Source organism: Delphinapterus leucas, chromosome 2, assembly GCF_059928025.1.
Source record: "Delphinapterus leucas isolate spDelLeu-1000000601 "Yukka" chromosome 2, BTC_Dleu_Yukka2, whole genome shotgun sequence".
Lineage (NCBI taxonomy): Eukaryota > Metazoa > Chordata > Mammalia > Artiodactyla > Monodontidae > Delphinapterus > Delphinapterus leucas.
The window spans coordinates 55,868,855-55,882,883 of record NC_143130.1 but is presented as its reverse complement, the minus strand read 5'-3'; the positions used below and the strand labels follow the sequence as shown (position 1 = coordinate 55,882,883).

General features: G+C 42.3%; 1 protein-coding gene across 1 annotated transcript in view; it reads left to right on the top strand.

The window, feature by feature from the left end:
* GABRA5 (gamma-aminobutyric acid type A receptor subunit alpha5) overlaps positions 1-12,169 on the top strand; it is a 99,603-nt gene extending 87,434 nt beyond the window's left edge. Inside the window, exons 8-9 of the mRNA XM_022598892.2 lie at positions 956-1,167; positions 11,823-12,169. Coding sequence (XP_022454600.1) covers positions 956-1,167; positions 11,823-12,122 — 512 coding nt within the window. The 3' untranslated portion in view covers positions 12,123-12,169. The remainder of the gene's footprint in view (positions 1-955; positions 1,168-11,822) is intronic.
* The last annotated feature ends 1,860 nt before the right edge of the window (positions 12,170-14,029 follow it).

Here is a 14,029-nt window from a genome sequence, read left to right as displayed (position 1 = left end):
CCCATACACATACTTGCACCTTTCTGCAAACAAAACTGCAGTAAGAAGAAAGACACAGAGCATGTGGAAACTACATGGGCTGTAAGGGTTCAGCAGACCTGGGTCCCAGTACAGGTTCTCATTTGCCAGCTGGCGAATTTGGGTACATTACTATTTTTAAATCTTTAAGCTCCTCACTTGCAAAATGGGGATAATGACACCCATCCAGAATGTAGCTTAGATCAGAATCTGGCCCTTAGTAGATGCCCGTTAGAGGCTTATCGTCCCCTTCCGAGGATCCAGACTTCCTTTATGGTCACTGTAAATTTCCCCAGAAGACAAGGCAGATGGCTACAGGCATCTTGCATGGCAGCATCAAGGTGGCCCAGATCCTTGTTAGAAGGAGTGAAGTGCCAAGACCCAGATTCAGATGTGGTGCTTCTGTTGCACTCCGGTCCTCGGAGTCTGCAGGCTGTGTTAATCCATGTGAAAGCAAGCCTGTCTCATCAGTTTTCTGGAGCCCACGACTTGTAAGGTGCACAGTGAGTCTTTGTGAAGCACTTCGTTAGAGCGGTGGGAACGTTCTTGCCCTTCTCAGCTGGACTTGCCTTGGGGCCACCTAAGATGCCCCACTCCTCTGACGCATCCTTGTTGAGCACCAGCTCTCTGCAGGGTCCGGTCAGGACAACGGGGACACAGTTAGAGTATGTGTATGAATCAGACCCAAATCCCTGCCCACCTCGATTTATGTTCTAGAGGAAGGAGACGATTGACAAGGTAAATAAACTAAGCAGTGTTTTAAATGCTATGAATGTGTTGTGCTGTGAAAATTGTAGAGGGAGCGGGAGACCTAGGCTGGGGATTAAAGTGATAGTTCCTTTCTTTCTTTGTCACGTTCAGGGGTGTTATACTGGGGTCCAGTGCTGGTGCTGATCCTTGTTCCCATTGACCCCACCCCTGTCATTGACAACCACAGGGGTGACCACGGTGCTGACTATGACGACCCTCAGCATCAGTGCCCGGAACTCTCTGCCCAAAGTGGCTTATGCGACGGCCATGGACTGGTTCATAGCCGTGTGCTATGCTTTTGTGTTCTCTGCGCTGATCGAGTTTGCCACCGTCAACTATTTCACAAAGAGAGGCTGGGCCTGGGATGGCAAAAAAGCCTTGGAAGCAGCCAAGATCAAGGTACTGACTTCATTTCCTCCATACTCCAGAGAAAATGTGCCTGATTTTATGTCCAAGTATAAGACCAGGTGTTTGTTTTCCCTACATCCCTCCCCCTGAAAAATGATTTCTTCCCTTATGCTCAAGGTCCTTACAAAGTCTTATAACATGTCTTGTTTTACCTTTATTTTGAATCACCAGCTTCATTCAAGGGAAAGGTCTGATATCAGGCCTATTACTTTTGCTAAAGTACCTTCTGTCTGTTCAGGGACTATTTATCCAGTTTTGAATGGTACAGTCAATTCTTCTGCTCACTCTTGCCACTTCACCATTCAACGTGTCTTCTGCAAGGTGGCTTGAAGGTCATGAAGGGAGCATTCGAATTATTGGGAGCGACACAACAGGCAAACACACCCAATTCCACTGATGAGATGATTTGTCTTGCTTAAATGATGCACGTGAGTTATTGTGGGAAGCATTTCTCTATTCAAAGCAATTAAGTGCTGAGTATTTAGAGGGAGGTCGGTGCCTGAATCTAAAAAATATTTGAAGAAAAAAGGTTGCACAACATTCCAACCTGAACCAGATCCTTGGGGAAAAGAAAATAACATATATGGAATAGAAAATAAATAGCACATGGTAAAGTGCTAAGTATGCCACATTTAAAACAAACAAGTCCTTTGCTCTGAGAGAGGAACAGGCCGGACTTATCAGGGTAGACTTGAAAGTGAAACTTCATCTGTCCTTTGGAAATCATCATGAAGGGAGCCTGGAAGGCCCTACCGGAGACTGTGCCCCAAACCCGTGACTACACCAGGATACTCTGCTGCTGCTGAGGGCACTCAGCTGTGTGCACCCATGGCCCCTCAGGGAAGAAGGGAAGGGGGGAGATGCCTGGGGAGGGCCTTGACAAGCAGGAATCTCACGAGGGGGTGTGTTTTTGGGGATGATGGGGGACAGGAGTGAGCTGACAGCAGCAGGCGATTGGTGGGGAGCTGAGAAAACATGGCAGAGGCAGGGCGTCTTCAGACTGTGGGAATTCTGGACTGAAGTGTCCCAACAGACAGAACCATGGAGGATGTTTGTTGGGGGACATGGAGTCTGGAGAGAGGGGCTTCCCGACACCCAACACTGTGTTGCCAGGAAGTAAATGTTTGCTACAGGCCTGGAGACAGCCTCCCTGAGCCTGAGCGGGGCAGCCGCCTGGGAGGTGCTGCAGGAATTGAGGCCATCAGGCTCGTGTCTGTGAGTCTAGGAAGAAGGTGGAACCCAGGGGCAATGGAGAGTCCTTGAAGGTTGTCGAATGGGCTGTCATCATCATCGGCCACCTCGCTTGCTCACACTCAGCCTCAGTGTCCTTATTACTCGTCACAGATCTGAATGCAGACCTGGAGGGAGAGGAGGACATGGAGGTAACTGGCTCATGTAATCTCAGATTAGCACTGATCTCCTAGAAGACTAGGTGTTGTCCCCCAAGGCTGTGGTGCTGGGGATACCATCCCTTAGGCCAGTGGAGGCATCGAGGCATCTGCAGGTATCCCGGCAGGCAAGTCATACTGTTACACACGGTGGTGAGCATGAATAAGTAAGTATAGCATTACTGGCTTTTACTTAGAAGTGGAGAAAATTTGAACACCAGACTGTGTTCACCGTCGTTACCTGTTGGGGGTCTTCAGAGTTGGGGGTGCAAGATGGTTTTTAGGGGTGGACACCTGTGAAAGGACAGAGGAAGGAGTTGAAGTTGACCGTGTAGGGAGCTGTCTGCCCTCAGCTGGGCAGCAAGTCGTCCCGGAAGGAGGACAGAGGCGCATCTCTGGACCACTGTGGCCACCCTGAGTCCTGTTTGAAACACCCACTTCTGAGACCCATCATTCTCTCCTCCAGTGTCTGCTCTGTCCTGGTTACACCCAGAGACAAAGACCGTGCAAACCATTGAGGTAGCTAGTCCATCATGCTGATGGGCTTCTTCTGGCAGACGAGTAGGGGTGTGTGCATGGCACCACGGGGACTGCAAAGAACCGTACCATTCCTGAGGAGTGGCCCACAGGCCCTGCTCTGCTCTGACGCTGTGGTCACCCTCACTGTGGCCCCGGGGTAGTTGTGCTCCCTGCATCTGGGTACATACGCACTCTTATTCCACCTCACTTTTCACTGCTTCTTCTTGCTCCTTCTCCATGCATTTCCTCTCTGCTTTTCATCTTTCACATATTTCTTTTTAACATCTTTATTGGAGTATAATTGCTTTACAATGGTGTGTTAGTTTCTGTCTCATAACAAAGTGAATCAGTTATACATATACATGTATCCCCATATCTCTTCCCCCTTGCGTCTCGCTCCCTCCCACCCTCCCTATCGCACCCCTCTAGGCGGTCACAAAGCACCGAGCTGATCTCCCTGTGCTATGCAGCTGCTTTCCACTAGCTATCTGTTTTACGTTTGGTAGTGTATATATGTCCATGCCACTCTCTCGCTTTGTCACAGCTTACCCTTCCCCCTCCCCATATCCTCAAGTCCATTCTTTAGTAGGTCTGTGTCTTTATTCCTGTCTTAACCCTAGGTTCTTCATGACCATTTTCTTTTTCTTTTTAGATTCCATATATATGTGTTAGAATATGGTACTTGTTTTTCTCTTTCGGACTTACTTCACTCTATGACCGACGCTAGGTCCATCCACCTCACTACAAATAGCTCAATTTCGTTTCTTTTTATGGCTGAGTAATATTCCATTGTATATATGTGCCACATCTTCTTTATCCATTCATCTATTGATGGACACTTAGGTTGCTTCCATGTCCTGGCTATTGTAAATAGAGCTGCAATGAACATTTTGGTACATGACTCTTTTTGAATTATGGTTTTCTCAGGGTATATGCCCAGTAGTGGGATTGCTGGGTCGTATGGTAGTTCTATTTGTAGTTTTTTAAGGAACCTCCATAGTTGCTGTATCAATTTACATTCCCACCAACAGTGCAAGAGGGTTCGCTTTTCTCCACACCCTATCCAGCATTTATTGTTTCTAGATTTTTTGAGGATGGCCATTCTGACTGGTGTGAGATGATATCTCATTGTAGTTTTGATTTGCATTTCTCTAATGATTAATGATGTGGAGCATTCTTTCATGTGTTTCTTGGTAATCTGTATATCTTCTTTGGAGAAATGTCTACTTAGGTCTTCTGCCCATTTTTGGATTGGGTTGTTTGTTTTTTTGATATTGAGCTGCATGAGCTGGTTGTAAATTTTGGAGATTAATCCTTTGTCAGTTGCTTCCTTTGCAAATATTTTCTCCCATTCCGAGGGTTGTCTTTTGGTCTTGTTTATGGTTTCCTTTGCTGTGCAAAAGGCTTTAAGTTTCATTGGGTTCCATTACTCTAGGAGGTGGGTCAAAGTGGACCTTGCTGTGATTTACGTCATAAAGTGTTCTGCCTATGTTTTCCTCTAAGAGTTTGATAGTGTCTGGCCTTATATTTAGGTCTTTAATCCACTTTGAGTTCATTTTTGTGTATAGTGTTAGGGAGTGTTCTAATTTCATTCTTTTACATGTAGCTGTCCAGTTTTCCCAGCACCACTTATTGAAGAGACTGTCTTTTCTCCACTGTATATTCTTGCCTCATTTATCAAAGATAAGGTGACCATATGTGTGTGGGTTTATCTCTGGGCTTTCTATCCTGTTCCATTGATCTTTCTGTTTTTGTGCCAGTACCAAACTGTCTTGATTACTGTAGCTTTGTAGTATAGTCTGAAGTCAGGGAGCCTGATTCCTCCAGCTCCGTTTTTCGTTCTCAAGATTGCTTTGGCTATTTGGGGTCTTTTGTGTTTCCATACAAATTGTGAAATTTTTTGTTCTAGTTCTGTGAAAAATGCCACTGGTAGTTTGATAGGGATTGCATTGAATCTGTAGATTGCTTTGGGCAGTATAGTCATTGTCACAATGTTGATTCTGCCAATCCAAACACATGGTATATCTCTCCATCTATTTGTATCATCTTTAATTTCTTTCATCAGTGTCTTATAGTTTTCTGCATACAGGTCTTTTTTCTCCTTATGAAGATTTACTCCTAGGTATTTTATTCTTTTTGTTGCAGTGGTAAATGGGAGTGTCTCCTTAATTTCCCTTTCAGATTTTTCATCATTAGTGTATAAGAATGCAAGAGATTTCTGTGCATTAATTTTGTACCCTGCTACTTTACCAAATACATTGATTAGCTCTAGTAGTTTTCTGGTAGCATCTTTAGGATTCTCTGTGTATAGTATCATGTCATCTGCAAACAGTGACAGCTTTACTTCTTCTTTGCTGATTTGGATTCCTTTTATTTCCTTTTCTTCTCTGATTGCTGTGGCTAAAACTTCCAAAACTATGTTGAATAATAGTGGTGACAGTGGGCAACCTTTTCTTGTTCTTGATCTTGGTGGAAATGGTTTCAGTTTTTCACCTTTGAGGATGATGCTGGCTGTGGGTTTGTCATGTATGGCCTTTATTATCTTGAGGTAAGTTCTCTCTATGACTACTTTCTGGAGGGTTTTTATCAAAAATGGGTGTTGAATTTTGTTGAAAGCTTTCTCTGCATCTATTGAGATGATCATATATTTTCCCCCCTTAATTTGTTAACATGGTATATCACATTGATTGATTTGCATATATTGAAGAATCCTTGCATCCCTAAGATAAATCCCACTTGATCATCGTGTATGATCCTTTTAATGTGCTGTTGGTTTCTATTTGCTAGTATTTTGTTGAGGATTTTTGCATCTATGTTCATCAGTGATATTGGCCTGTAGTTATATTTCTTTGTGATAGCTTTGTCTGGTTTTGGTATCAGGGTGATGGTGGCCTCATAGAATGAATTTGGGAGTGTTCGTCCCTCTGCTACATTTTGGAAGAGTTTGAGAAGGATAGGTGTTAGCTCTTCCCTAAATGTTTGATAGAATTCGCCTGTGAAGCCATCTGGTCCTGGGCTTTTGTTTGTTGGAAGATTTTTAATCACAGTTTCAATTTCAGTGCTTGAGTTTGCTCTGTTCATATTTTCTATTTCTTCCTGGTTCAGTCTCAGAAGGCTGTGCATTTCTAAGAATTTTTCTATTTCTTCCAGGTTGTCCATTTTATTGGCATATATTTGCTTGTAGTAATCTCTCATGATCCTTTGTATTTCTGCAGTGTCAGTTGTTATTTCTCCTTTTCCATTTCTAATTCTATTGATTTGAGTCTTCTTCCTTTTTATCTTGATGAGTCTGGCTAATGGTTTATCAATTTTGTTTATCTTCTCAAAGAACCAGCATTTAGTTTTATTGATCTTTGCTATCATTTCCTTCATTTATTTCTGATCTGATCTTTATGATTTCTTTCCTTCTGCTAACTTTGGGGTTTTTTTGTTCTTCTTTCTCTAATTACTTTTGGTGTAAGGTTAGGTTGTTTATTTGAGATGCTTCTTGTTTCTTAAGGTAGGATTGTATTGCTATAAACCTCCCTTTAGATCTGCTTTTGCTGCATCCCATAGCTTTTGGGTCGTCGTGTTTTCATTGTTATTTGTTTCTAGGTATTTTTTGATTTCCTTTTTGATTTCTTCAGTGATCACTTCTTTATTAAGTAGTGTATTGTTTAGCATCCATGTGTTTGTACTTTTTACAGATTTTTTCCTGTAATTGATATCTCATAGCGTCTCATAGCGTTGTGGTTGGAAAAGATAATTGATACGATTTCAGTTTTCTTAAATTGACTGAGGCTTGATTTGTGACCCAGTACAAGTACTATCCTGGAGAATGTTCCATGACCACTTGAGAAGAAAGTGTATTCTGTTGTTTTTGGATGGAGTGTTCTATAAATATCAATTAAGTCCATCTTGTTTAATGTATCATTTAGAGTTTGTGTTTCCCTTATTTATTTTCATTTTGGATGATCTGTCCATTGGTGAAAGTGGGGTGTTAAAGTCCCCTACTATGAATGCGTTACTGTCGATTTCCCCTTTTATGGCTGTTAGCATTTGCGTTATGTACTGAGGTGCTCCTATGTTGGGTGCATAAATATTTACTATTGTTATATCTTCTTCTTGGATCGATCCCTTGATCATTATGGAGTGTCCTTCTTTGTCTCTTGTAATAGCCTTTATTTTAAAGTCTATTTTGTCTGATATGAGAATGGCTACTCCAGCTTTCTTTTGATTTCCATTTGAATGGAATATCTTTTTTCATCCCCTCACTTTCAGTCTGAATGTGTCCCTGGGCCTGATGTGGGTCTCTTGTAGACAGCATATATATGGGTCTTGTTTTTGTATCCATTCAGCCAGTCTATGTCTTTTGGTTGGAGCATTTAATCCATTTACATTTAAGGTAATTATCGATATGTATGTTCCTATTACCATTTTCTTAGTTGTTTTGGGCTTGTTATTGTAGGTCTTTTCCTTCTCTTGTGTTTCCTGCCTAGAGAAGTTCCTTTAGCATTTGTCGTAAAGTTAGCTTGGTGGTGCTGAATTCTTTTAGCTTTTGCTTGTCTGTAAAGGTTTTAATTTCTCTGTCAAATCTGAATGAGATCCTTGCTGGGTAGAGTAATCTTGGTTGTAGACTTTTTCCCCTTCATTACTGTAAATATGTCCTGCCACTCCCTTCTGGCTTGCAGAGTTTCTGCTGAAAGATCAGCTGTTAACCTTATGGGGATTCCCTTAGATGTTATTTGTTGTTTTTCCCTTGTTGGCTTTTAATATTTTTTCTTTGTATTTAATTTTTGATAGTTTGATTAATATGTATCTTGGCATGTTTCTCCTTTGATTTTTCCTGTATGGGACTCTCCTTGCTTCCTGGTCTTTAACTATTTCAGTTCCCGTATTAGGAAAGTTTTCAACTATAATCTCTTCAAATATTTTCTCAGTCCCTTTCATTTTCTCTTCTTCTTCTGGGACCCCTACAATTAGAATATTGGTGCGTTTAATGTTGTCCCAGAGGTCTCTGAGACTGTCCTCAATTCTTTTCCTTCTTTTTTCTTTATTCTGCTCTGCTGTAGTTATTTCCACTATTTTATCTACCACTTATCCGTTTTTCTGCCTCAGTTATTCTGCTATTGATCCCTTCTAGAGAATTTTTAATTTCCTTTATTGTGTTGTTTATCACTGTTTGTTTGCTCTTTAGGTCTTCTAGGTTCTTGTTAAACATTTCTTGTATTTTCTCCATTCTATTTCCAAGATTTTGTATCATCTTTACTATCATTATTCTGAATTCTTTTTCAGGTAGCCTGCCTATTTCCTCTTAATTTGTTAAGTCTGGTGGGTTTTTGCCTTGCTCCTTCATTTGCTGTGTTTCTCTGTCTTCTCATTTTGGTTAACTTACTGTGTTTGGGGTCTCCTTTTTGCACGCTGCAGGTTCATAGTTCCTGTTGTTTTTGGTGTTTGTCCCCAGTGGTTAAGGTTGGTTCAGTGGTTTGTGTAAGCTTCCGGGTGGAGGTGACTAGTGCCTGTGTTCTGGTGGATGAGGCTGGATCTTGTCTTTCTGGTGGGCAGGTCCATGACTGGTGGTGTGTTTTGGCATGTCTGTGGCCTTATTATGATTTTAGGCGGCCTCTCTGCTAATGGATTGGGTTGTGTTCCTTTCTTGCTAGGTGTTTGGTGTAGGGTGTCCAGCACTGTAGCTTGCTGGTCGTTGAGTGGAGCTGGGTCTTGGTGTTGAGATGGAGATCCCTGGGAGATTTTTGCCGTTTGATATTACGTGGAGCTGGGAGGTCTCTTGTGGACCAATGTCTTGAACTTGGCTCTCCCACCTCAGAGGCACAGCCCTGATGTCTGGCTGGAGCACCAGGAGCCTGTCATCCACATGGCTCATAATAAAAGGGAGACAAAAAAGAAAGAAAGAAAGAAGATAAAATATAATAAAATGAAATTTAAAAGTTATTAAAATAAAAAATAAGTATTAAAAACATTTTAAAAAGTAATTTAAGAAAAGAAAGAAAGAAGGCAGAGAGCAACCAAACCAAAAAAAAAATCCACCAATGATAACAAGCGCTAAAAACTATACTTAAAAAAAAAAAAACGGACAGACAGAGCCCTAGGAAAAATGGTAAAAGCAAAGCTATACGGACATAATCACACACAGAAGCATACACAGACACATTCACAAAAAGAGAAAAAGGGAAAAAAATATATACATTTTTGCTCCCAATGTCCACCTCCTCAATTTGGGATGATTCATTGTGTATTCAGGTATTCCACAGATGAAGCACACATCAGGTTGATTGTGGAGATATAATCCGCTGCTCCTGAGGCTGCTGGGAGAGATTTTCCTTTCTCTTCTTTGTTCTCACAGCTCCTGGGGTTCAGCTTTGGATTTGCCCCACCTCTGCGTGTTGGTCGCCTGAGGGTGTCTGTTCCCCGCCCAGACAGGACTGGGTTAAAAGAGCAGCTAATTAGGGGGCTCTGGCTCACTTAGGCCGGGGGGAGGGAGGGGCACGGATGCGGGGCGAGCCTGCGGTGGCAGTGACCGGCGTGACGTTGCAACAGCCTGAGGCGCGCCGTGCGTTCTGCTGGGGAAATTGTCCCTGGATCACGGGACCCTGGCAGTGGCGGGCTGCACAGGCTCCCAGGAGGGGCGGTGTAGATAGTGACCTGTGCTCGCACACAGGCTTCTTGGTGGCGGCAGCAGCGGCCTTAGCATCTCATTCCCGTCTCAGGGGTCTGCGCTGATAGCTGCGGCTCGCATCCGTCTTGAGCTCCTTTAAGCTGTGCTCTTAATCCCCTCCCCTCACACACCAGGAAATACAGAGGCAAGAAAAAGTCTCTTGCCTCTTTGGCTGGTCCTGACTTTTTCCCGGACTTCCTCCCGGCTAGCCGTGGTGCACTAACCCCTTCAGGCTGTGTTCACGCCGCCAGTCCTCTCCCTGCGCTCCCACTGAAGCCCGAGCCTCAGCTCCCAGCCCTCGCCCACCCCGGCGGGTGAGCAGACAAGCCTCTCGGGCTGGTGAGTGCTGGTCGGCACCGATCGCCTGTGCGGGAATTGCTCTGCTTTGCCCTCCGCACCCCTGTTGCTGCACTCTCCTCCGTGGCTCTGAAGTTCCCCCCCTCCACCACCCGCAGTCTCCGCCCGCGAAGGGGCTTCCTAGTGTGTGGAAACCTTTCCTCCTTCACAGCTCCCTCCCACTGGTGCAGGTCCCATCCCTATTCTTTTGTCACTGTTTTTATCTTTTTTCTTTTGCCCTACCCAGGTACGTGGGGAGTTTCTTGCCTTTTGGGAGGTCTGAGGTCTTCTGCCAGCATTCAGTAGGTGTCCTGTAGGAGTTGTTTTACATGTAGACGTATTTCTGATGTACTTGTGGGGAGTAAGGTGATCTCCAGGTCTTAGTCTTCCGCCATCTTGAAGCTCCCTCCCACATATTTTTAATGGTTAATATATTTTCTTTCTTTTTTTAAAAAACCATAGTTACCGGGCTGTGTATTACATTTCCCAATCTTATTTATCTTACAACTGGAAGTTTTTACCTTTTGACCACCTTCACCCATTTTGCTCCCTGCCCCCTGCCCTCTGGTGACCACCAATCTGCTCTCTGTGTCTATGAGTTCAGCTTTTTGTTTGTTTTTTTGTTTGGATTCCACATATAAGTGAAATCATATGGTATTTGTCTTTCTCTGACTTATTTCACTTAGCACAATGCTCTCAAGGTCCTTCCCTGTTGTAAATGGCAGGATTTTCTTCCCTTTTTATGGCTGAATACTATTCCATTGTGTTCCGATGTGTATTCTATTGTGTGTATACACACACACACACACACACACACACCACATTTTGTTTAACCATCGACTGGCAGACACATTGTTACCATATTTTTGCTATTGTGAATAATGTTGGTATGAGCAATGGGATGCAGATATGTTTTTCAGATAGTGATATATCTTCTTTAATTATTCTTATGTTTTCCAAATTTAATTTAATGAGATTATGTTACTTTGGTAAAGGAACAGAATTTTTCCCAACATTCTATCATGCAAATTTTCAAACATACAGAAATGTTGAAGAACTACAAAATGAAAACCTGTCTACTATTAACATTTTACTGAGCTTGTGTCATCACCACCCATCTATCATTTATCTATCTATCTATCTATGTTACCTAAAATCTGTCTATCCATTCATCCATCCACCCATCCTCAATCCATCTGTCAATACATCTTATTTTTCGATGTATTTCAAAGTAAATAGTACATTTCCCACTAATACTTCAGTAAGCATGTCACTAACTAGAGCTCAATATTTGTATACTGTTTGATTCTTTTGAAGCAAAATTTACATAGTATGAAATGCACAAATGTTAAGGGTACTTTTGCTGAGGTTTGATGAACATGTTCACCTGTAAACCCAAATCCCTATCAAGATAGAGAACATTGCCAGCACTCCAGAAAGGTCACCATGCCCCTTCCCAGTTCATTCCCGTCCCCACCACAACAAAGATAACCACTATTCCGAATTTTTCTACCATAAAATATTTTGCCTGTTCTAGAATTTCACATCCAAGACTGGCCATGTGGGGTTCTAGGCTTAGAAGTCTGTGGAAGGCTGCCCTCTGCCAGAGCTAAGCTGATACCCTCTCTGTCTCTGTCTTTATGTCTGTCTCTGTCTCTCTCTTTTGAGAGATAAACCTTCAGAACCTTTAGAAGTGAACTGACAGCTGCCTGCAAACGTCATGCCCTTAAATTTTTTATATTTTGCAGAAAAAGGAGCGTGAACTTACACTAAATAAATCAACAAATGCTTATACTACTGGGAAGATGACCCACCCCCCAAACGTCCCAAAGGAGCAGACCCCTTCAGGGACCTCAAATGCCTCTTCAGCCTCAGTAAAACCTGAAGACAAGACTTCTGAAAACAAAAAGACTTACAACAGCATCAGCAAGATAGACAAAATGTCCCGAATTATATTCCCAGTCCTGTTTGGCACTTTCAACCTAGTTTACTGGGCAACATATTTGAATAGGGAGCCAGTGATTAAAGGGGCTACCTCTCCAAAATGAGCTGCCATGCTCCCAAACTCCAAGACAGCCATACGTTCAGTGATGGGCACCAAGGAGAGGTTGAGCTTGGGGGACCTTCCTTTTTGGGGCACTATCTTTCAGGAAATTTTTGCATGTTTAATAATATGTACAAATAATATTGCCTTGATGTTTCTATATATAATGTCAGATGTTTCAAAGATGTCAAATTGATAAATCAAGCCACTTTCTAGAAAAACAGGAGACAATGGCTCTGATACTCAGATGCTCAGTATCTTACATTGATAGTTTACAAACAAGTATATTTTTAACTGTTCCAAGTGTTACCTAACAATGTTTTTTATACTTTGAATGTCATTTCATACAAATTTTCCCAGCAAATAAATATTTTAGGAAATACTCCATGATTACTACTTGACCAACTCTCACAAGAAGCAAATATCACAAAGAGCACATTTTTCATTGAAAAAGAAACTGTGGGCATTTATGTACAAACTAATTGCCTTTGATAATTCTTACTGTTCTGAAATTAAAAGTTCTGCATGATCTTATGTTAAGAAATAGAATAAACAAATATTTATGCAGACATTTAATAACAGAAATATATGATATGTTAGATTAACAGATACAATGTTTCCCCAAGGAAAAATTTAACTGCTTAAAAACAGTTTTTGTGGGGGAGGTGGGAATGAAACTTACTTCTCTCCCTCCGACTCCCCCCACTAACTGAACAATGACCAAGAAAGAAAAGATCTTAAAACAAATAGTGTGATGACAGTCTTGGCATTTGGCCTGAGCATCCACTGTCTGAAACACTGACCACACCTCACTGCAGCCAGTGTGTAGTGCTTCAGTGGTGAGAAATTGTAAATGAGTTATTTTCCATTTTATTTCCCTGTATGTTATTTCATGATTGACTTATTGCTCTGTTAGCATTTGTATATGAACCTTAAATGTTCATTAAAAAATAAACTGATCTTGTGGATAAATGTCATATTTTGAAAAATATTTCATATTTTGTGGGTGGATTGACTCATTTTCTAAAAATGATGTAAAGGAAACCCATCATGAAATTGCTTGGGAAAAAGTGTCTCACTTGGCTGCTCACCTCTGTTCCAATCTAATTCTTCTGGGTAGTATGTAGAGAGAAAGCTGACTTCAACCACAGTGAGGTGAATAGGTAGAATTGGAAGTTCTTTCCGTCTCATACATCTCCAGGGTGCGGTGCCCTACGGGTCTCTGCTTGATAGAGCTCTACCTGAAGGTGTTCCCAAGGTGGGTGCTTGCTGTGGGCAAAGTGACTACTCAGTTCTCCATGGCTTTCCTTTTTTTTTTTTTTTTTTTGCAGTATGTGGGCCTCTCCCTGTTGTGGCCTCTCCCATTGCGGAGCACAGGCTCTGGACGCGCAGGCTCAGCGGCCGTGGCTTACGGGCCTAGCCGCTCCGCGGCATGTGGAATCTTCCCGGACCGGGGCAAGAACCCGTGTCCCCCGCATCGGCAGGTGGACTCTCAACAACTGCACCACCAGGGAAGCCCCATGGCTTTCCTTTTGCTGTTTGTAAAGAGTGATACAAAGAACTGCATGTGGACCAGCTACTTACTGTTAGAAGAAGTATCCAGGAACAACATGTATAAAAGGAACAGTTTCTGTCTCCTCTATGACTTGTAAAAGGGAAATTATGACCATTAGCAAATGGTATCAAAATTAAACCTGCCTAAATTGACTACTTCATGGTACCTAATTCTTAAAAACCCATCCACCTCACCATGTTTCATGGACACAGACATGGTCATGGCCATGGACACACATATAGGCAGATATTCAGAAGTCTTTCATCTTGAATAACCAGATAAATGCCTATAGCATCCATTCACTGAAAACTCCAAGTACTTATCCTGAAAAGCCTTTTCACAGGATTCAAGGTCAG